This window comes from Amblyomma maculatum, chromosome 1 (assembly GCF_055883805.1).
Source record: "Amblyomma maculatum isolate TAMU_Amacu chromosome 1, ASM5588380v1, whole genome shotgun sequence".
NCBI classification, from domain to species: Eukaryota; Metazoa; Arthropoda; class Arachnida; order Ixodida; family Ixodidae; genus Amblyomma; species Amblyomma maculatum.
This window is the reverse complement of record NC_139344.1, coordinates 464,068,171-464,089,429: the sequence shown is the minus strand read 5'-3', so window position 1 is coordinate 464,089,429 and position 21,259 is coordinate 464,068,171. Positions and strand designations below refer to the sequence as shown.

The 21,259-nt window shown below is 43.1% G+C and overlaps 1 protein-coding gene across 1 annotated transcript; it reads left to right on the top strand.

Annotated features, from left to right (window-relative positions):
• Positions 1 to 1,085: 1,085 nt before the first annotated feature.
• On the top strand, positions 1,086 to 20,975 carry LOC146209848 (thiol S-methyltransferase TMT1A-like). Its single transcript, XM_084581306.1, has 3 exons — positions 1,086 to 1,542; positions 8,495 to 8,644; positions 20,742 to 20,975. The coding sequence occupies exons 1-3, from the start codon at positions 1,168 to 1,170 to the stop codon at positions 20,973 to 20,975; spliced, it is 759 nt and encodes a 252-aa protein (XP_084437432.1). The 5' UTR covers positions 1,086 to 1,167.
• The last annotated feature ends 284 nt before the right edge of the window (positions 20,976 to 21,259 follow it).

The following is a 21,259-nucleotide window of genomic DNA, read 5'->3' as shown; positions in this document are numbered from 1 at the left end:
GCGCCATAGGGCATCACTTTGTGTACTAGAACCGGTAAATAAATTCGCAAAGTAACTGTTTTTAGCAGAACGGAGGTTTGGGCTAGTTGGTGATCATCCATGTTTAGGCAACAGCGCAAAAGGACAGAGACAAGTGGAAGGAGGTACACAACGACGACGCCGAACTGTTTTTAGTTGGACGAAAAAGTTTGTAACATTATTTTTGTATTTTTGGAAAGCTACAAGGTCATCAAGGCTCTTTGTTTTGACAAACTTTCCGTACAAATGTTCATTTCGCTTTATCATTCAAAGGCATTCATGTGTCATCCACGGTTTACGCAGTTTCATAGATTTCTTTACCAATTTAATCTTAAAACAGGAGTAGTAACACGCCTTGAAAAGTGTCATGAACCTTCCATAGGCTTCTTCAGCACATGTGGATTCTAACACTGGGTCCCAACATGTGCTCAAAATTTCGTTTCTGAATGTTTTTGCAGTCTTGGGATTTATTTCTCGCACAGGTAAGTCTCTGAACAGAGACTTATACTTATAGAGAGTCTTTTGCTTTGTAAAACATATAAACAGGAAAATTATCACTTAGGCATGTTACAATTCTCCCCGACTTTACACAGTCATGAATGTTATTTGTCACAAGCAAGTCTAAAAGGCTTTCAGAGTGGTTACTGATTCGTGTAGGCCCAGTTATACCATTGTGGCAAAAAATAAGAGTCAAGAAGTAACTGAAATTCACGAGCATGCACTGTGTTTTCTAATAAATTAATATTGCAGTCTAAACCTAAAATCAAGTGCATCTTATTTAGAGTTGCAAAATTGAGAAATTTTTCTACGTAGCCGAAACAACTGCTCATGTTTCTGTTCAACAGGTTGCTTGGTAATCTCCGAAAATAGAAGAAAGCTCGAAGGTGCGCAAGACACAAATATAGGACCCCTTGAAGACACCAACCGCGACGAATACCGCCATCAGCATCTGAAAAATATTTGTAGGACCCAGTGGGAAAAGTGCAGTAGCGGGAAAGAGACAGAAGATAGTATTCAGTGGCGGGTACGAATATAGCCGAGCGGAGCCCCACAACCTGCAAGGACGGAGAGCAAGCAGCCGCCACAGAGTAACCAGAACGCACCCACTGACTTTGTACGTGGGGTTGAGGCCTCGAGAAAATTGCATCCATGAGGGACTGTGTGCACCTTTTCTTGGCGTATGTCGTGTTCCTTTTTAGTGCCCTTAGTGGCCTTGTCCTACTGCCAGCCCTACTACTGAGTCACGACTTCCAGGAGTATTTCTTCGCCTCCGTCTACAAGCTGTGCCTCACAGTTTGGGGGGTGGACTTTGATCTCGTGCGGCGCGCTTTGCTCACCCACCTCGATGGCCTGGTGTCACACGACTCTTCGCTCAAGTCGCGCGGAGTGTTGCGTCTCTTAGAAGTGGGCGCCGCGCACGGACCCAACCTGAAATTTGTGCAACACCCAATCGAGTACTGGAAGGTGGAACCAAACAGGGCCTTCAATGCCACCTTCATGACAAACCTGGCTGCAAACCCAAAGGTATGGGGATGTCCGCTGAAATAGAGCTTACTATAACAGTGATTTGGTTTGTGGGGTTTAACGTCCCAAAGCGACTCAGGCTATGAGAGACGCCGTAGTGGAGGACTCCGGAAATTTCGACCAGATGGGGTTCTTTAACGTGCACTGACATCGCACAGCTCACTATACCAGTGCAATCTCAAGTCAGGTGCTCTGACCACTTTGTAACGCCATCAACTGACCTCATCTCATTGTTACAGTTTTGTGGAATATCGTCTTGTTATTTGACATTGAGTACAAGTGCTTGCCTCGAAAGAAATGAATTATGTCTACATTTTTCTTTGCAAAATTGTGTGCCAGTATTGCAAAGTTAGGTACCTGCGAAAAACGTAGGAATAACTAGTCAGAAAACGAAGGAAAGAAGCCAACAGTCGGTGAGGCCAAGGAAAGCGTTGGGGATGGTACTTTAGGTCTCTTTTTTTTTTTCTTTAATGATTGCTTAGATAATCACAGAAATTAGTAAAGTAATCTGTTTAGGGGAAAGATAATTAAACACAAAGTAGAAGAAAAAACAACGTGCCGATGGTGGGAACCGAACCCACGACCTCCGAATATCGCGTCCGGTGCTCTTCCAACTGAGCTACATCGGCCGCTGCCCCCCCTGCTACTTGCTTGGGTATTTATGTTGTCTGTATACGAACCTTGAGAGTGTTACCACCGCCACCCTCAGCCATAGCGGCGGACGTAGAACGTCCTTTGTTACCGCCAGCGTCACGTAGAACGTGATCAAGAGCGAGGGCGAAAGCTGTGCTAGAACCCTCTTACGCTACCTATGGCTTCAAGACTGCCAGAACCGAGACCCCCGTAAGCTACAAGCAGATCAATTAAGGGGAAATGAGGGTGCTCGTTATAATACATGAAGGAAAGAAGCCAACAGTCGGCGAGGCCAAGGAAAGCGTTGGGGATGGTACTTTAGGTCTTTTTTTTTTCTTTAATGTTTGCTTAGATAATCACAGAAATTAGTAATGTAATCTGTTTAGGGGAAAGATAATTAAACACAAAGTAGAAGAAAAAACAACGTGCCGATGGAGGGCTATGGCTATGGCTGAGGGTGGCGCTGGTGAACACTCTCAAGGTTCGTATACAGACAACATAAATACCCAAGCAAGTAGCAGGGGGGACAGCGGCCGATGTAGCTCAGTTGGAAGAGCACCGGACGCGATATTCGGAGGTCGTGGGTTCGGTTCCCTCCATCGGCACGTTGTTTTTTCTTCTACTTTGTGTTTAGTTATTTTTCCCCTAAACAGATTACATTACTAATTTCTGTGATTATCTAAGCAAACATCAAAGAAAAAAAAAGAGAGACCTAAAGTACCATCCCCAACGCTTTCCTTGGCCTCGCCGACTGTTGGCTTCTTTCCTTCATGTATTATAACGAGCACCCTCATACCCTCATTTCCCCTTAATTAGTCAGAAAACGAGTAATAGAAGAAAAATATTTTCCTTTGTTCAGCTTCTCACCATTCAATTTCAACTTTTTCTTTTTTGGGGCAGAAGGGGGGGGGGGGGGGGGGGGCTGGTAGGGGAAGCCGCGGCAGCATGTACCGATATTTAATGAAGAAGAAACATAGACTATAAATAAATTTTGCCATCCGGAACACCTGGTCACTGTCAGTCATAGGTCCTTGAGAATCATGAGCCTATTGAGAGCGAAAAATAGCTTTGAATAGGCAGAAATATAATAGCCTTCGGAAATTTCTGGCCTTGCACAAACAGCAAACACTTATCTCTTGATAGCAGTGTAGCTAAGGTGTCTCAAATGCGATCAGTTTTAATATGAGAAAATCGGCTTTCCGAAAGCCACACCTCCATCTCTGGCTCACACGATGGCTATGGAGAGACTTTTATTTATTTATTTTCAATACGTTCGCGTACTTTTATTATTTTTGCATGGATGCAAAACCATCAGATACCTCATCGGGGCCGCAAAAAATGTGCCGTAGATTTTCAAAAGTAAAATTGAAATAAAATACACTTTCTCAGACAGCACGGAATTATTACTTAAGGATACATTTATTAGTGTTACGTATCAACGTAGAATGATGATTCAATAACTTTTAAGCAACATAAATATGTAATGTACACACTAACAATGCAACTTTCTTACGAATGACGAAACAGCAATATATGGAAGCGAAAATCCCTTGATGGTACACAACAGAAACTCTGTGAAAGACAAGCAATGAGACCAGCACTTGACATTCGCAGTACAGCGTGGCTCATACACTTCTGAATAGATAGCATCAGTAAAGCTTTTATATCAATGTCTGGTGGCGTTCAATGAGTGATAGTGATTGTGGATCATAAGCCAAGCTTAATAGAGAAATAATAGGGCTGTCCTTTCATTTCAGTTGCAAAGAAGTGTATTGGATAAATATATTGGCGGTAATAAAGAGGACGAAAGCACTCGATCTCGTTGCTTAAAATGTATATGCTGACTTATAATTATGACTCAAAAATGATTTTACGTCTAGACGATTACTTAAAAAAGAACATTTTTGTACCAATACAACAATGCTTATGGTACGCCATAAACACAACATAACATTATAATAATATTTTAGAATAAATATAGTAGAATGTATATCTGAATGTTCAAATATAATTTCTTTACGTAGCACAAACGTTAGGCATTATACAGGCAACTTACAGAACAGATGTGTAACATACTGTAATGTTCGGTGCTATCTGGGTTATTTCCGAGAATGGCTCTGTATAGAGATCAGGTTTGCTAGCCACTCAGGCGACTAGGCCATCGCCGTAGCCGAATTTCCCATGTTCTTACCTGCCACTCTATTTCTCTTTTTCCTTGCTTGTTTTCGACCACTTTCGACCACTTCCACAAAATATAGCTATCGCAGTGCCCTCTTTTTATGCGTTATGCACCCAATTTTTTTTTTTTGTCCGCGGCCGCTATAAGCCGTTACCGATCAAGCAATCAATATTATAGAAAATATGAAACAAATACCGAACATCAAACAATCAACAACCAATCACAAAACATCCGATGAATAATCAATAATAAGTATTTGCGTATTGCGAGAACGGACGTTTCTAAATTGACTCGATAACCTCTCTCTACTCTTTCTGTTTTGATGCGGCAATAAAACAAGGACAATTGGTGTTAATCGAAAACCCGTGCTCTTCCTATTTTACCATGTATCCACTTAACACAATTTCAGTCTCCGCGTCTCCTATATTTTTAAGAAAAGCAAGCGCCTGATACCAAATTAAAATAAAAGCGAGACATGCTTCTCGGTACTCCATCTGTCGTCGGTGTAGATTATTTGCTCAAGGCCAAAACCAAACGCCACACTAACACGCGAGAATGGCTTCGTTGTTCAATCCGCCGCTTCATCCACTTCGTAAAAAAAATTGTAGGGGGAAATTTGTATCTCTAAACGGAGGTGAGGCGAAAGCCTCCATCGCGCGAAGCCCTCCACTACGGCACCTAGTTATCTCTGTTTTCACTCCCACCTTTGCGAAGACGAGATAGCGTAAGCTACCAACCAACATACAAAGCCCCGCTTTAATCGAGCTGTATGAACGTGTCTGCGTGGCCTCACGAATGCAAATTTTTTGGCAGGCTGGTTGTCATATTAGCCTCCCTAATGAAAGGAGAGGCCCGAGAGGCCCCCGGAAAGCCTTTTGTCCAGTTAGTGCTCGGCCATGTCAGCTTCCAGCTACTGCGTCTTACGGAACGAAAGCGTTACTGGTGGAAGGACGGACGGACGGAAACGATCTGCGAGAATGAGCCATTAAAGGCTATCGCTTTAATACATTTGTAAGTGACAATCAGAACTGCACTATCGCTGTCAGATAAAATTGGAAGAGCCTCATTCGCAATAACGTTAATTTTACAACACATTTGCATGCATGTGCACTGTAACGGCCAAGATATTGACAAGACGTACATCCCATTTCTGTACATCTATGTTTGTGCAATGACAATTATGTTGATTTTGCTTTCGTTACTTACTCATTTTTTAATAATGACGGTCTTTTTCGCCATATAGGGGAAGCTTATATGTGCTCGAAATTACAAAAAAAGCATCAAAGCACAAATGCAGTGCTCCTTGTTTACAACTTAGGAGGCCATGGTTTTGTAATACAGTTGCAATCTATTAATGCGTTTGGGAAAAACAAATACATCTTTTTGTTTTAGTTATTATTGCTACGAAAGAATCCGAGAGGCCAGGCGAATTTTGTGGAGCTGATAATTGTGCTATATTTGAACAGTCGTCCAGACCCGGTGGCTACAAAAATTACACGGCGACCTTTAAATGTAGCGCTTTCTGAGGCAATGTTCGTAAAAAAGCTGTCAACGATAGCACTATCAGAAAGAGGATGACACCTTGTCTGGCACATTTTCAAGCTATCATCCCTGAGCACATTACCCGCTAGGAAAAAGGAGCGTAATCAGGCACAAAGCACACAGTGCTCGATACTTTGGTGCACACCGAGTTGTAGGCAATAACATATACATTCTTTAGTTTCTGTGTTTTCTCGCGCTGTTCGAAGTGATAGACATATCTCATATATGCAAATTTCTTTTGTCTTTGTGGGTTCAAAAATAAACGCATAATGCGCCAAATATACACTGCTTATTTCAACGAGTCTACTCTTCAACGCGTATTAAGCAACAAGCTTCTACCCGTATTCGAGCAAACCCATTCGGTTTGAGACAGGTAATCGAGCCCTTTTATTATACTGAACTCTCTGCAGATAGATGTGCTCATTACATTTTATTTACTGAACCCAATGCCTTCAGCCTTGTGTAGTACGTTCTACAATTAGAAAAAAAAAACGAAGAAACGCGAAATTACTCTAGATATATTTGGTAAACGATTATTCAAAAGGTGTTCATCACTTCTTTTGCACTTATTTCAGTTTCCAGTTCCTTGCTTCTACTACCTATTTTCCAACAAACTAAAACTAAACAAAGTGACCATTTTGTCTAGTTGGTGCAATCGAGCATGTTGAACCAGCAAAGGACACATACAAAGAAACACAAGAAAAGAGATGCACGAGACAGCGCTGGACACAGACATTTGACTCCCTGAAGACCAAACTCAAAGAAATCTGCACCCCCCCCCTCCTCAATGATGAAAAAATAAACTTTAACATGGGGACCATTTGGACTAGTTGGTGCGAATGTAATATATTGAACGAGCGAAAGGCTCAGAAATGCAAGGAAAGAAGTACACCGGAATGCACTGTCCTGTGTACTTCTTTTCTTGTGTTTCTGTTTCTTTTGCGGGTTCTAAACGTTAAAAAATTAACAAAGGACGCTTAATAAGTTGGGAACTTGGGAGAGTTGGAAAGCATTTGATATCATATTTAATAGCGCTTCTTTAACACGCAATGTACATTAGAAAGAAGAAGCACATGTGAACAAGACAGACGCTAGTCTTCAGCTGTCGTTTATTGAAGCATGTCCTATATACGCTCTAAAACTGGTCATCACACATACGCAGGGGGGGGGGGGGGGGTGCCACGCTTAATGTACGATAACTCATTTCCAGACAGATATACAAATGCAGTGCTGACAGAGTTTTGGTCTTCGTTTATACACAGTGCGTCGAAAATTTATTTCTGTCTGAGACTTCGTTGCTACCAGTAAGCGCGTGTTCTGAATGACCGGTGTGCAGGGTTCGGGTCGCCAGGGTAACTTTAGGTACCCTGGCACAGCTTACAGTGATGCACGAAATTCCCCCCAGCTGATATAGATCCCGCAGCCAAGGGATGCCCTCTCAGCCTTTCAGTAAGCATCGACTTGATTGTCCAATATATACCTTGCCAGAAGTGAGCGGCATTTCGTATACGACGCCGACTTTGCACGGAACGAACTGCATTTGACGCTTTTTAGCACAAATCGGCTAATAGATTCTTCAAGAAACCCAGCATTCTCTAGGCGAAGCGTGTCGCTGCAAAAACATCGCCTAGAGAACGCTGGGTTTCCTGTATCAACGATTACATTTGTGGCTGAAAAGCTACTGAAAGAAGTGAGAACTGAACAGCGACCGCACTGTGAAAATCCCCATCGGCGAACTCTACTTGTGACTATGGGTAATGTGCACAACGTGTCGCAACGTTTAAAAAGCGTTGGCGAAAAAGAGCGGCATCGATCTTGTATTGACTACCTCGATGAAGCTTGTGCGCCTGTGCCCTTTTGTAAAGTGTGCAGGCAAGGCAGCTGATCATCTACGAAATGCCGCTCACTTTTGGCAAGGTATATATTGGACAACCAGGTCGATGCTTAAATGAAAGGCTGAGGGAGCATCGCTTGGCTGTTGGATCTATATCAGGTGGGGGGAATGTCACTCATCCCTGCAAGCGGCGCCAGAGTATCAAAAGATACCCTGGCGACCCAAACCCTATGCCCTGCAGACCGATCTTTCAGAACACGTGCTTACTGGCAGCAAAGAAGACTCAGACAGAAAGACAAGCTTTCGACGCACTGTGCATAAGCAAAGACCAAAACTGTGTCAGCACTCTATCTGGTTATCTCTCCGAAAACGTTATTGTACCTCAAGCGTGGCACCCTCACTGCGCATGTGTGATGACTGATTTGAGAGCGTATATATGAGATGTTGTTTCAATAAACGACAGCTGAAGACAATAGCGTCTGTCCGGTTCATATGTTTTCCTTCTTCTTTCTACTGTCCCTTGTATGTTAAAGAAGCGCTAGACAATACGATTTAAACAAAGGAAACATATGTTGCGAATACTGAAGTGGTCCGTTTTTGATTTTACACATCTTCAACGTTTCAGAACACGGACACCGTTAATCCAGATTTGAACTTTTGTAGTGAGAAATACCGTTTGCGAACAGAGTGAAACTATTTACGTAACTCACTCACTACGTTAAATGAACTGTAGTTTAATCGAAAGAAGCGCTAATTCTTTGCAGGTGAAGTTGGAGCGTTGTGTCATTGGATATGGCGAAGACATGAGTATGCTACCTGACGGCCACTTCGACGTGGTGATGTTCACGTACGTGCTCTGCTCCGCAAAGGATGGTCCAAAGCTCGTCAGCGAGTGTAAACGCGTCCTCGCCAAGGTGAGACTGCGACCCGGATGCGGCCTAAGATCCCTGCACCGTCATTGTGCTCAGAGGAAAATATATTCTTTTGGGAACAAGGAAGGATCAGAGAAATAGACGCCTTGGTTGCCTTGCAAATGCTACAAAAGAGGATGGTAGAAAGTGTTTCCTTATTTTTGAAGAAGGAGTAAAGCCCGGCTTACACTAGTGAGAAACTTCCCACACAGGCGCAGGATTGAGGGCGCCGCTACGTCGCAGCTCCTCAGAAGGAAGCTCAAACTACGCTCGTTTTCCCGCTCCATTTGTCGAAGAATACGGAGAAGGCGAAGGCAAGCGGAGCGAGAAGGGTTAGCCCCGTTACTTCAGAGGAGAGAAAGCGCGCGCTTTTCTAGCGCACAAGCACTGTAGCACAAGTCAACGGGTAACTGTGACACCAGCGACAACATTACTAGAACAATCTCAGTTTCACAGGACCCCATACCGCCCAGCGGAGGACTGCGTCCCAAATGGCGGTCGCGAGAAGTAGCGGTGCTGCAGTCATCTCTTGCTCCTTACCGGGTGCGGCGTCTGCTAATGCGACGTGAAAGCATGGAGCGGCCAGCACACACGTAGCTTTTGTGTGCTGCCGTTGCACTGTGCTTGGCTGCACTATAATTATAACTGCATTACAACAGTTTTGGCTTCAAAGCGACGCATTACCATGAAGAACGCGTTTGTGGTATGCGAAATTCACTTGTTAATGCTGTGAAACAAGTGCGAGCACCGTCTGCTTGCTCACAAGCGCTTTTGCTTGCTTTACTCCCTGGCCTGTGTCTTGAAATATGTTCTTTCAGAGCATAGATCCTGTCATGCAATCAAATTAGTCAAATGTTTAGTGTATATCAGCACTCTAACCTTAGAAGATAACGCAGTGGGTGTCACGCATAATATACTGCGCTATGCTGTTCGTCGCCACTACATGTAGAAATCTGCTAGCCTGACCAGCCTGTTTATGTAGTGCATGAAGTCTGGCTACTCGCGTCAAACGATACAGTAAACACGGATTGCAAATAAATGGCCTGCGACGTCACCTAATCAGAAGCGTTTTTCTTAATGTCTCACTTTCGAGGTATGGTGTGGAACATAGCTCCGAATTGGCACTCTCGCACTCCCGTATATTGCAATAGAAAAAGAAAATATTTTCCTGTCGCCTAAAGCAACGTCAGATGTGAAGAACTAGTTAATGAGTTGACTAAAAGAGGAATCAGTGAGAATGAGCGTGTGCACTTGAATAGGAAATGACTGAACAGGCGAATGAGTCTATTGAAAAAAACTTATATTGCGAGTAATCAATTCGCGCACTTGAGAGATTCTTCTCCCCCTTTTTCTTACACAGAACAGAACAACAACATAATTTTACTGCTTGTAGGGGCAGTTATGTAATTTTGTGCTAGCACTAGACTGCAGTTTTAAAAGACGACATTCAAGGTATCTACTGCAGCGCCGGAATTGACTAGCGATGCTCCCGTCCATCGCACAGCCGCCGCCGGGGAGTGATTGAACTTGAACTTACGGCACGGTCTGCGGTCGGCTCCGGTTGGCTACTCCGTTTCCATCGCTCCGCGGAACGTCAGACAAGTCAACTTGCGGAAAAAAAAAAAACGGCTACTGCGGGAGGCAGCGCGCGGAAAACTTCCAGTGTTGCGCGTTTTCCAGCTTGTGTGAGTGTGCCTTACCGTCCCAAGGAGCGCAGGCTATGAGAGACGCCGTAATGGAGGGCTCCGAAAATTTTGACCAGCTGGAATTCTTCAACGTGCACTTATATCGCGCATCATACGGGCGCCTTGCATTTCTCCGAGATTCGATTCCGTATTCTTGGTAGGAGCCATTGAGCGCCCTAACTTTTGAGTCCCCGTGGCAGCTGTTGAAGTAAGTTGTAGGATAGTGGGGAAAGTGACATTACACGGGCAGATGCCGAGTGCGTTCTTTGGAAATCGCAGGCCTCAAAGTTCTAGGTAATCGATAAAGCAAATGCCACATTTTTGACATATTTGAAGCATGATATCAATAAACTTTCAATGTTTTGCTATTAAAGAGCACAAGCTAAATGACGGCAGAGAAATAACCCAGAAACACAAGCGCGCATTCGTAGCTGAGGTTTTATTGGCGAGAAAAAAAATGTAGAAGGCTGAAGGCAGGAAGGTTCTGTGTAGGCCAGGTTACTCCAGGTTGGATATTAAGAGTCGGCTACGAAAGAAAATCAAACGCAGAATAGAAATAAAATCTCGGGACAAAGGCACTCCGAGTGGAAAGACAGCATGTGACGCGCTGCCATAAAACGCAAATTCCTCTAATGCTTCCGTGACAGAATGATTGCTGTCACAAGTAATTGCTACGACATATTTCAATATTTTAGTTTTCACTAGCAATTTAGATAAAATATAATTATCATTGCTATAGAAATCCCGTGTTTTGCTTCTTCGTTTGCTTCTGATTCGCTCTACGCCTTGGCCGCAACGAATGCGTTGTAGGGAATTGTTACTTTTTAGTATTACTTGAGCTATATTCTACCATACAAAAGGAGCGTGCCATCAGACGTAACCCACGAAGTGAACCTAGGTGTTTAACCGCTAGAATGTCTACATTGATAAGACATTGGTTCACTGATCAAAAAGGAAGTGAGATATAATAGTGCACTTGGCACCCCGTGCTAATTAGCTTGAGACCAGCTTTGATTATTAAGACATTAGGCACTGATACTTATTCCTTAGATAAATTTCAATGCAGGAGTCTCGAGTCTTTAGTAAAAAGAAAGCACCTCGATAAAAGCATTGTGATCAGTTAAAAACTTCTTTGAAGTGGATGAAGAAAGCAGCTGTCAGCAACTTAGAGTCAGTTATCTCTAACATGCTACATCAGTCAGTCGATGTTTCCTAAAAGCGATTTGTGCGAGAAGTTTTTTTTTCTGCAAGGGAGGCCTTTATGAAGAACAATGAAGCCAAAATGCGCTGCTGCCAATCGTTAAAAAATTTTGAATGCACTATGGATTGAAAGATAACGATAATTTGACACTAGATGACCATCAGACACTTAGCAAACTAAACAGATACACGGAAAACCATTTCTCAGACGAAGAAGTTCGGAGCCCGAAGAACCCTGGGTGTCCTCAAGGTCTCTTTTTTTTTTCTGTTATTGAATATTTCGAGGGAAGGCCGTACAAAAACTTTTAAACATTCCTTATATCCTATTTTGCTTGAGTTCTCCTTTATTAGCACCTTGGTTACTGTCATTGTGACCTGATAGCCTCTAACGGAAGACGTGAGAGCTTGTATGCAGTGCTCACAAATGCATCAGTAAACTACATCGAACGCATAATTGTTGCTTATTCGATCCACCGAAAAAGAAAAAAATGTATAGGAAAGCATGATATCTTGTGCAAACAATTCTGCCCTATTTTCCCTAATAAGCTACACAACCATAGAGATACTACCACATATTTACAAGCACTTGTTGCTTTCACGCGATGAGGCTATCTTTTCCACCTAAGATCGAAGAAAGGATGGTACGTCGACCTTTTATATTTGTTTCAAAACTTTATATATTGTTGCATGATGAGTACGAAGAAGAGGTCTCCAAACGGTTTTTCTGTCAAAATATTTTGCGAAGCAGAGATAATTAAGGGCACAAAATATGTTAGCGTTAGGTAGCCTGAAATTGTCTGACTGAATATATGCATGTCTTTTTATTCGATTAATTTTCACATTTTTGGGTGCAGATGTTTCTATAAAATTTCTCAAAATCTGCTTAGGAAACAAATTTTTAGCTACGTTTCAGGCCTTGATTTCAAAAAAGGCTTATGGCAGAGCAAGAATAATTCCATATTATGTTATCAGCATGGTTATCTATCGAACATTCAAAGCTTATATTTTTATAACGTTTCAATAGAGAGAAATGATCGCGCTAATTTCGAGAAAGCCGCGAGCAATGAAACATCACAGGACAATGAAAAAAAAAATTATTTTGATATTTTTTAAAGATCGTCCATCTATGTGTTGTGTTAAGCGAGGATCCAGGCACTGGTAGCGGGCACTGGTAGAGAGCAGAGCCGGAGTGGTGGTGGCGTAACTTCGAATCAGCTGGTCCGCAAAAGCACTTACTCTTCCTTTTTCTCGGCTATCTGTCCGCTTAATCGGAGCTGTTTCTTTAGAGTTGCACTAGTAATTACGGCAACTTCAATAAGGCCCTTGTGTAAGGCGTAGCGCCCCTGGCAGATCTCAAGATTCTCCGGCATTTGTGAATCGCCCATGATTTTAAAATTTTGTCGTAATATTGTAACAGCGAGAATATGTTTACACCAGAAAATTAAACATATACACAATGAGAGGCAGCCAAGGAGCCCAGCAATGAGGTTCCAGCATTCGACGCACTCCTCACACGAGCGTGCCACTTTATACTAATCGTTCTCCACCGATAGCATTATTGCATCTAGTAATTTTTGTTTATGTCCGCAATCATCTTCCCGATAGCAATGAAACTTTCAGAGGAAAATTAAAAAAAAAATCATTTTAATATTCGTTAAACTTTGTCTATGTAATTTCCGTCACTTCAACCCTCAATATTATTAAAAATATATTGCATAACATTAATGCACTAGTAATACCTAGAAATGTGGTGCAACAAACACAAACATAGTTGAGGATTCGACGGAAACCCGTCCGGCAAGGGAAATTCAGCATGTTGACGAAAACAGCACTCGCCGAAGTCACAGACGAAACAGAAAAAGAAAAAACAAAAACATAAACACATTGACGTTTCGGCACCGCTACGGGTGCCTTGCTCACAATAGAAATGAAACGAGATGGGCCGTTGCTTATGAAGTTAAACACAAACACAAACAACAAACACAAACATATGCGAAGAGACACAACACACGCGCACAACACATGCGTGTGTCTCTTCGCATGTGTTTGTGTTTGTTGCGCCACATTTCTGGGTATTATGCAGCACCAACTAGCCCCTCAAGCTGTTATTTTGTAATGCACTAGTAGTTGTGGCCAGTCAAATAAGACCCTTACACAAGACTTTGCGCAGCGCCTTGCACAAAGGCTTTATTGAACTTGTGGTAATTACTATCGCTGCAATATTTTGCAAATATGTTTTTAGTGATTTTCAAAGTTGGGGCAGAGAAGAATCGGTGGACAAATTTTAAAACAGTCAAAGATGTTTTTTTTTAATTGTCCTTAGAAGCTTTAATTGTTTGCAGTTTCCTTGAAGTTGGCGTGATCTTATCTCTCTATTCAAACGTTATATAATTATAGGCTTCGGCTGTTTATTAGATAGCTATGTTGAAAATATAGTGTCCAATTTATGCTGCTCTGCCAAAAACCTTTTGTGAGATAAAACCCTGCAGAGTAGGTACATTTTGTTTCCTGGGCCGAATTTGAGGAATTTTATAAAACGATCTGCGCTACAGGGAAACGCGAAAATTAACTAACTACGAATAAAAATATGCATTATACATGGTGAGAAGTTGATGCTACCTAACGTTAACATACTTGGCGTAATTCATAACCAAAGTTGGCCAAAACAGCAGCGAAGATAAGCGCGGCCCTCCACCTCTTCGTCGTTATTGATTCGCGGTGCCCCGATAAAAATTTTGGTAGCAAAATCAATTGCAGCTCTCTTCTTTGTAGTCATTAGGCAACAATATATAAAATTTTCAAAGAAAATGTAAAACGTCGACTGACCATCCTTTTTACGAGCTTACGTGAAAACATCCATAGAAGTGGATGTGTAAGATAAGGATAAATCCTGATTCAAAAACCAAAACTAAGCCGTATTAAGGCGGCCGTTTAAATGGCGCCCTTATCGATTTGTTTACATACTCATGTTTACAAGTGTGTGCCGCACCAGGCAGGTAATTACTTCAAGCGGCCATTTACGGAAGCATATCCCAAAATAAGCTTGTTCCTATATACAGTAAAAAACATACCGCAAACTACAACATAGGATAGTTGTCGGCGCGCGAGCGCTAAACCTACCCTAGCAAGACATTATGCAACCGATATGTACGCCGTTACCCCGCATCGCTACCATAAGAAATACACGGAAAGCGACAAACAGGGCGTCCGCGCTGCCATGTCATTGTGTGAATTTAAGAGGGAGCAACATGGGAAATGCAGGGAATGGAACGCAGGAGTGGCGGAAAGTGAAGTGGAACTCAAGAGACTTCTGATGCGCGCACAAGAAGAGAGTGAGAAGTTTGGACTTAAACTGAACATTAAAAAGACGAAGATCATGGCATCTTGCCCTATCAAATCCTGGAGCATCAAGGGACAAGAAGTGGAAGCTGTGACAGATTTTCTCTTCTTAGGCTCCAAGATTACCCCGGAAGGAGACTGCAGCCATGAAATTAGAAGACGCCTGCTTCTGGTAAAGAGTGCCATGGTTAGCCTTGACCGCCTAGTAAAGAGCAGAGACATTAGTCTACCAATCAAGATCCGTATAACTCGTGCTATGGTCTTTACAGTTGTGATGTATGGATGCAAGAGTTGACTGTGAAGAAGGCTGACCGCCGAAGAATGGACGCGTTTGAATTGTGGTGCTGGCGGATCAAATCAGTCGTTATTGTCGACCATAAACCCTGACTGCTCATTGGCGGGTCAAATTCTAAAGTTAAAGCTCGGTTACTTTGGTCATCTGAGAAAAAGAGAGGAGTCACTGGAAAAAGATTTGATGTTGGGAAAGGTTGAGGGTCGCCGGAGTAGGGGTAGGCAGCGAACGCGATGGTTAGATGGCATCCTCAAGGCGCTGCAGATGAAGTTATGTGCTGTTAGGAAGATAGTGAGAGGCCGGAAAGCGTGGCGTGACATGGTCCATGGGGTCACGAAGAGTCGGACACGACTGAACGAGTGAACTGAATTGAACAAGGGAAAGCCTCCAAGCGCGCACGCTGATTGTCAATTTAAGCGACAACAGCAGTGTAGCAGACGACACTACTCTATCCAGCTACGGCGGTTAGATATTGGTGCAGGTCTGCCGACTGGCGGTGGACAAAGCATAGTTCCGCAGGCCTTCCACTCCTCACGTCAAAAATGATGCTGCTGTTTTCTACCCGAAGTTTGCCTTACCAAGGCTCTGACAGGAGTGAAAAAAGTACAAACGACAGGCATGGCGTTGCGAGGTAGTAGGAAAAAGACATGCATAATCATGGTGTGAATGGTCCGGGTCAGCGAAAGCAAGAAATCGTTGATATCAGTGATCCAACAGCGCACAGTCGCTGCAACTATACGAATGTGACACGTCTTGAACAAGATTCAAAACTGGCATAAAATGCATCAAGTGACATATCATTCATAAATTGTTGGTACAGGTTGTTTCATATTTATATTGTCGGGAGAAAAAATGAAAATTTGAACAAGTCACATTTAGCAGAGAATATTCTTATGCACACGCTAGGGTTAATACTTTTTGAGCGGTGATAAGGTAGCTTTAGGTATAAAACTTTTATCTATATTGACACAATTGTTATACAGGGGAATATCAAGTTCATGCGCGCAGTCTTCTGCCGGCATTCTAACGTTTAGATGCCCGCTCTTTCAAGCAAAAGTTTCCCGCTGTCGTAACTTATGTAACGCAAAAACGTCAGCTGCAGTGCTAGGTTTGAATTTTCTCTAGCTTTTAATTTTGATCAGATTGATGAAGGTTTTAAACTGTGGCGCTGTACTCGAGAATGGGTCGTACTTGTATATTTAAGGCGTTTAGCTTTACATGTGACATACAAGTTGTCGGTATGCCTTTGTACATATAATGTCTGTGTCAGATTTCAACTTATTTTTTCGGTGATTGTTACCCCACGTACTTTACTTCTTTACTGAGCGTCACAGCAAATCCTGATAGCAGATAAGAAACAAAAATGGCATTCTTCTTCCATGCTATGGTGACAGATGATGTTTCGCTCACAGTTATCCTTTTACTCGAAGTTTCGCACTAAGAGTAAGTGTTAGTCAATATTAGTTAGACTATTTTGGTCATCTTGTGTATGAACACTACTATACACAACGCAATCATGTGCGAACAGCTTAAATACAACATTTTGAGTGACACAGGAAAAATATAATTGATATAAATAAGAAATGTATGCCCTAATAACGATCCCTAGGGAGCACCTGAGCAAGCATGCGACGTATCTGAGCATCAGACTTATCGCCCATCCCAGTTGTGGCTCGCAAAGTCACTTATTATGTCTACTATCAAAATATATGACAGCTAGGTTGGTTATTGACTGTCTGCCATTAAGACCATAATGGCACAAGACACCTGCTACTTCTGTTTGGTCTTTTCCGCAAGCTCTAGCACAGCGCTGTTTTGTAGATGCTTAGAGCTTTATGGTAAAAATGGAGAAACCTGCATACTGAGCTTAAAAGCCTGACTAAAATGCCTGTGTTGCTACACAGCCCGTCAACGTGTAGGTCTGAGTCCTAGGGTTTCGAGATTTTTTTTATACTGGATACTAAATTAAATTGGGACACTTCCTATTTGCACCTGATCCATGAACGCTTACAAGTCCGTTTGCTCGGTTAATGTAAGAATTCATAGGTGCTCTACCGTAATGCACATATAGTTTTATTATTACCACGACTGAGGTGCTGTAATATGACCCGTTATGTGTAAAACACTGGTTCGCGAACCACGTTAGCCGGTTTTATTATCTCGCCAGCTTTCTTTTCTAATAGCCAAAGGTCTCCTTCGCAAAAAATATTACAGCCGATTTGCATAGTTAATCAAATGCAAAGTAGGTGTGTAGCACTGCTTAAACATTGTATTTCAGCACGGAGAACCTGCGCCGCAGTGCTTGACGGCCTGCCTCGTCCACTACGACGCGAAGCAAACGCGTGGAGTAGCCGCATCCCCAGCTTTCCTTACACCATCTTCGGCAATGAACAAAAACAGCCACAATGTAACTCTTTACAATGCACTGCTCTGCGGCCGAAAGGTCTGGGGTGGGATCATAGGAGGAGAGAAAGAGAGAAGAAAGAGGGAAACCCGTTTGAAGGCGAGCGCAAGTTATGGCGCGGAGGTAAACACAAGCAGCTTCACGACGCGTCGAGCGGCTCGTGCCGAGGTCCAGGGAACGCCGTGCGAGCACGTCTGCTGTCCGTGAAGGTTGAGGAGTAACTGATGCAAGGGGAGAGATGCCAAAATTGAGGACGCGCGAGCGACACACGACTGCTCACTCCAGAGTAACACATGCTTGTGAAACGCGGCCCAGTGAATGACGCCGCCACGTCTGCAACTGACACGCCCCTCTCTCAATGCCTTACTCTCCCACTGGGTGCATCTCGCGGCCGCTTGGCCTCCTCAGTTTTAAGTCGCGTGATGTGGGCGTCTCCATTTTCCCTTCCTCCTCTTTAATTTCACGAAGAGACGGATGGACAGAGAGAGAGAAAGACTCCTTTTGCGGCTATGTGGCCGCTCCGCCTCCTCAATGTTGAGCCACGCGACACGCGCGTCGCCACCTTCTCTTTCTCCACTTCAAGTTCACGAAGAGAGAGAGAGAGAGAGAGAGAGAGAGTGAGCGGCTTCGGACAGACATCGGCGAAATCCGTTATTGCGGCTAGTATTGCTACGCACTAATTAAAAACTGTGCATGATTAAATTGTAAGGCAATAACCATACAGCAGAGACGTGCATGATACAGAAATATGTTTTTGATTACTCTAAATAGACGGGAAAACAATCCTCATGTCCGTAATATACTTCAGATTTGCGCATTTATGCATTATGTTTAATAAACATCTGCTCTGTGCTGGTGGCGAAGCGGTTAGGGCGCTTGAAGGCTATACCCAAGGATGTGAAATCGAATCCTGAAGTTGGCGGTCGTTTTCGATGGAGGCAAAATGCAAGACGCCCGTGTGCTGTGCTATGTCAGTGCACGTGAAATATCCCCTGGTAGTGTAACTTTCCGGTTTCCTCGACTACGAATTCTCATATCCTAAGTGACTTTAAAAGGTTTATGCTCATTAATTAAATAGTTAAATATCCTGTTTAAAGTGAAATTCGTTTCTCTCTATCCATCAGTTCCAAGTGGCGTTATCCAAATTTATGAAATATGTTTTGTAGAGATTCATTGAAAAGACATTACACTCGCTCACTAGATGGCGCGAATCTTTCCTTATTAAAGCTAGAAGCAACTGCCGTAATGGCGTTCGAATATGTACTGAGAAAACTGTACTCAGGAGAGGAGGTCCATTGCACATTAGCACTATCGAAATGAACGATATAGCTATACTAAACGGCCGCTACACAAGACTATAAATTATTAATATAAACAGCGCGGACACGAAGACAAAGGACAAGATAAAAGAAAGCCACAGTACAGCGCTTGTACTGTGGCTTTCTTTTATCTTGTCCTTTGTCTTCGTGTTCGCGCTGTTTATATTAATAATGAATAAGTAACAACTCGCCCAACAAAGTATCTTGGTTGACAAGACTATAAATCTCCACACGCATGCAGTATGCCAAAGTATTGAAGAAAGGCACTTATTCTTTACTGCTTGCTTTGAAAACATTTATTCTGCCAAGTAATAAAACAATAAATACACAATATAATGTACATCACCAATTTAGTGGCATTATTCAAATACAGATGCCAGAAAATTAATTTTCATCAGTTGGCCGATAACGTAAACGAAAGGTCCAGACTGTGTGAATCATAAAATGACGCTTTGCTACCCGAAGCATTAGAAGCTAGAAACCAGCAGAGGTACGACGTGAAGCAACCTGCGCTCTGTAGCCTGACTAAGCTGCCGTGTAAAGTCAACACAGTTTCGTCCTCAGAAACAAGTACATGGCTGCACAGCTTATACATACTGCTGTGGAAAAAGGTGTTCCGCCCACAAGGGTCATAGGTAAACAGATTCACTGAAGCCGTGGAGTATCTCTGCCCTATCGTTTTCTCGAAAGCCTGTGGCGCTAAACGCGCCGCTCCAAATCCTTTACCTCTAGAACGCGGCGCTAAAAACGCCACTATGAGCCCTCCCCGTCAAAAGGCGGAATAGCTGCCTGGGAAACGTCAGGGTGCGCATCGTCGCTATCTATAGCAATATCACCAGTATGGAAGGCGATGTTGCATCCACAATAGTTACCGGCATCACAGGCAAATTTATTTATCACAGCCGCGGCGCATCTCTCCCCTTTCTTCTTAAACGCGCGCGGCGCCGAACGCTCGACTACAGGCCTACCCCCTCAGGAGACGAAATCGGAGAACGGGGAAACATTATGCGTTGCTGTTCATATCCCAAGTCACCACTGTGGAAGAATTGACTGGCGAACTGATTTATTTCAGCCGCTGCGCATCATTTCCCTCTCTTCTTTACCTCCTAGCTCGCTGCACTCAACGCGCGATATAGTATTATGTATTTTAAATTCGTGGTTGTGCATTTCGCGCAAAACTGCAATTTTTCCCAACGCTGGCTTCATATGTTTGCAGATGCTGATGGGTCAGCCCACGATGGCCCTCAATACAAAAGCGAAGCTCTGCTCATGTGCAAAGTCGTTTTCCGACCCAATGTCGGTGTGCAGGACCATATTATAGAATCCGGATATGTGCACACTTGTGATGGCGACTTTGATCCCCTACACGCGTATCACGATTTACTGCTGCTAATGAATGGAGGAAGCTCCGCATACGTCACGACAGTCTGTCAAGTTCGATACCATAATTAAGAAGTTAATGGAAGTTAAGATGAAGTATAATGGTGCTTTCCCTTTCTAGGCAATAACCACCGAAATACTGCACCGTTGTGTATAAAGTGGGTTTCTGAAGCACGTTAAGACGATTTACTTTAAGGAAAGAAAAACAATAATCAGAGTCAATTTCCGAAAAGTGCTACTACATTTCGCAGCTTTCCAAACACTCCGGAAAAACCATAACCGTGACACACGAGAGTGGGCGCTTTTATTGTTTGCCAAGTGCACGTGGGTATAGAAGGTAGTTTCATGTAACTGAAGAGCAACCGTGTATACACGGTAATTTGTACGAGTGTAATTATTCACTTGGCTCCACGTGGGTGGTATTTGAACGTCGTAGCTCGTAGATTTCACCATCTCCTTGGCGTATCTGTTGCGTTCGCAGGGAGGACTGTTCCTATTCGGCGAGCATGTGGCTCACCCAAAGTGCAGCCTGTCGAGGTTCCTGCAAGATATCTTCGCGCCATTCGCCCGAAACATCACTTGCGGCTGCAACATGAACCGGGAAAGTGCCGACGTCGTCAAGCGAGCTGGTTTCTCCAGCGTGGAGATAGAAGAGCTGGTTCTGAACATTCCATTTGCTTACAACAGGCACATATTTGGCTTCGCCAGGCATTGATCTTTTCGTTAGCAGCATAGTGCACATGTGAATGCATATTATGTGAAAATAAAAACAGTGTGAAAAAGAAAAAAAATTAAATGCCTGTGAAGAGGGATGTATATTTATTAATGCAAATATTTCTCTTTACGCCTTCACAGCTGATGCCACAATAAGATGTGTACCTGCCATAAAAAGGTGCAAAAATTGCTGCTCCTAACGGTGATTTACAGGTTTTCTTGTTAATGCTGCAGGAGACGACATACCAGTAGAGTCCATCACGGCTAAGTATAAAAGTCTCGGAT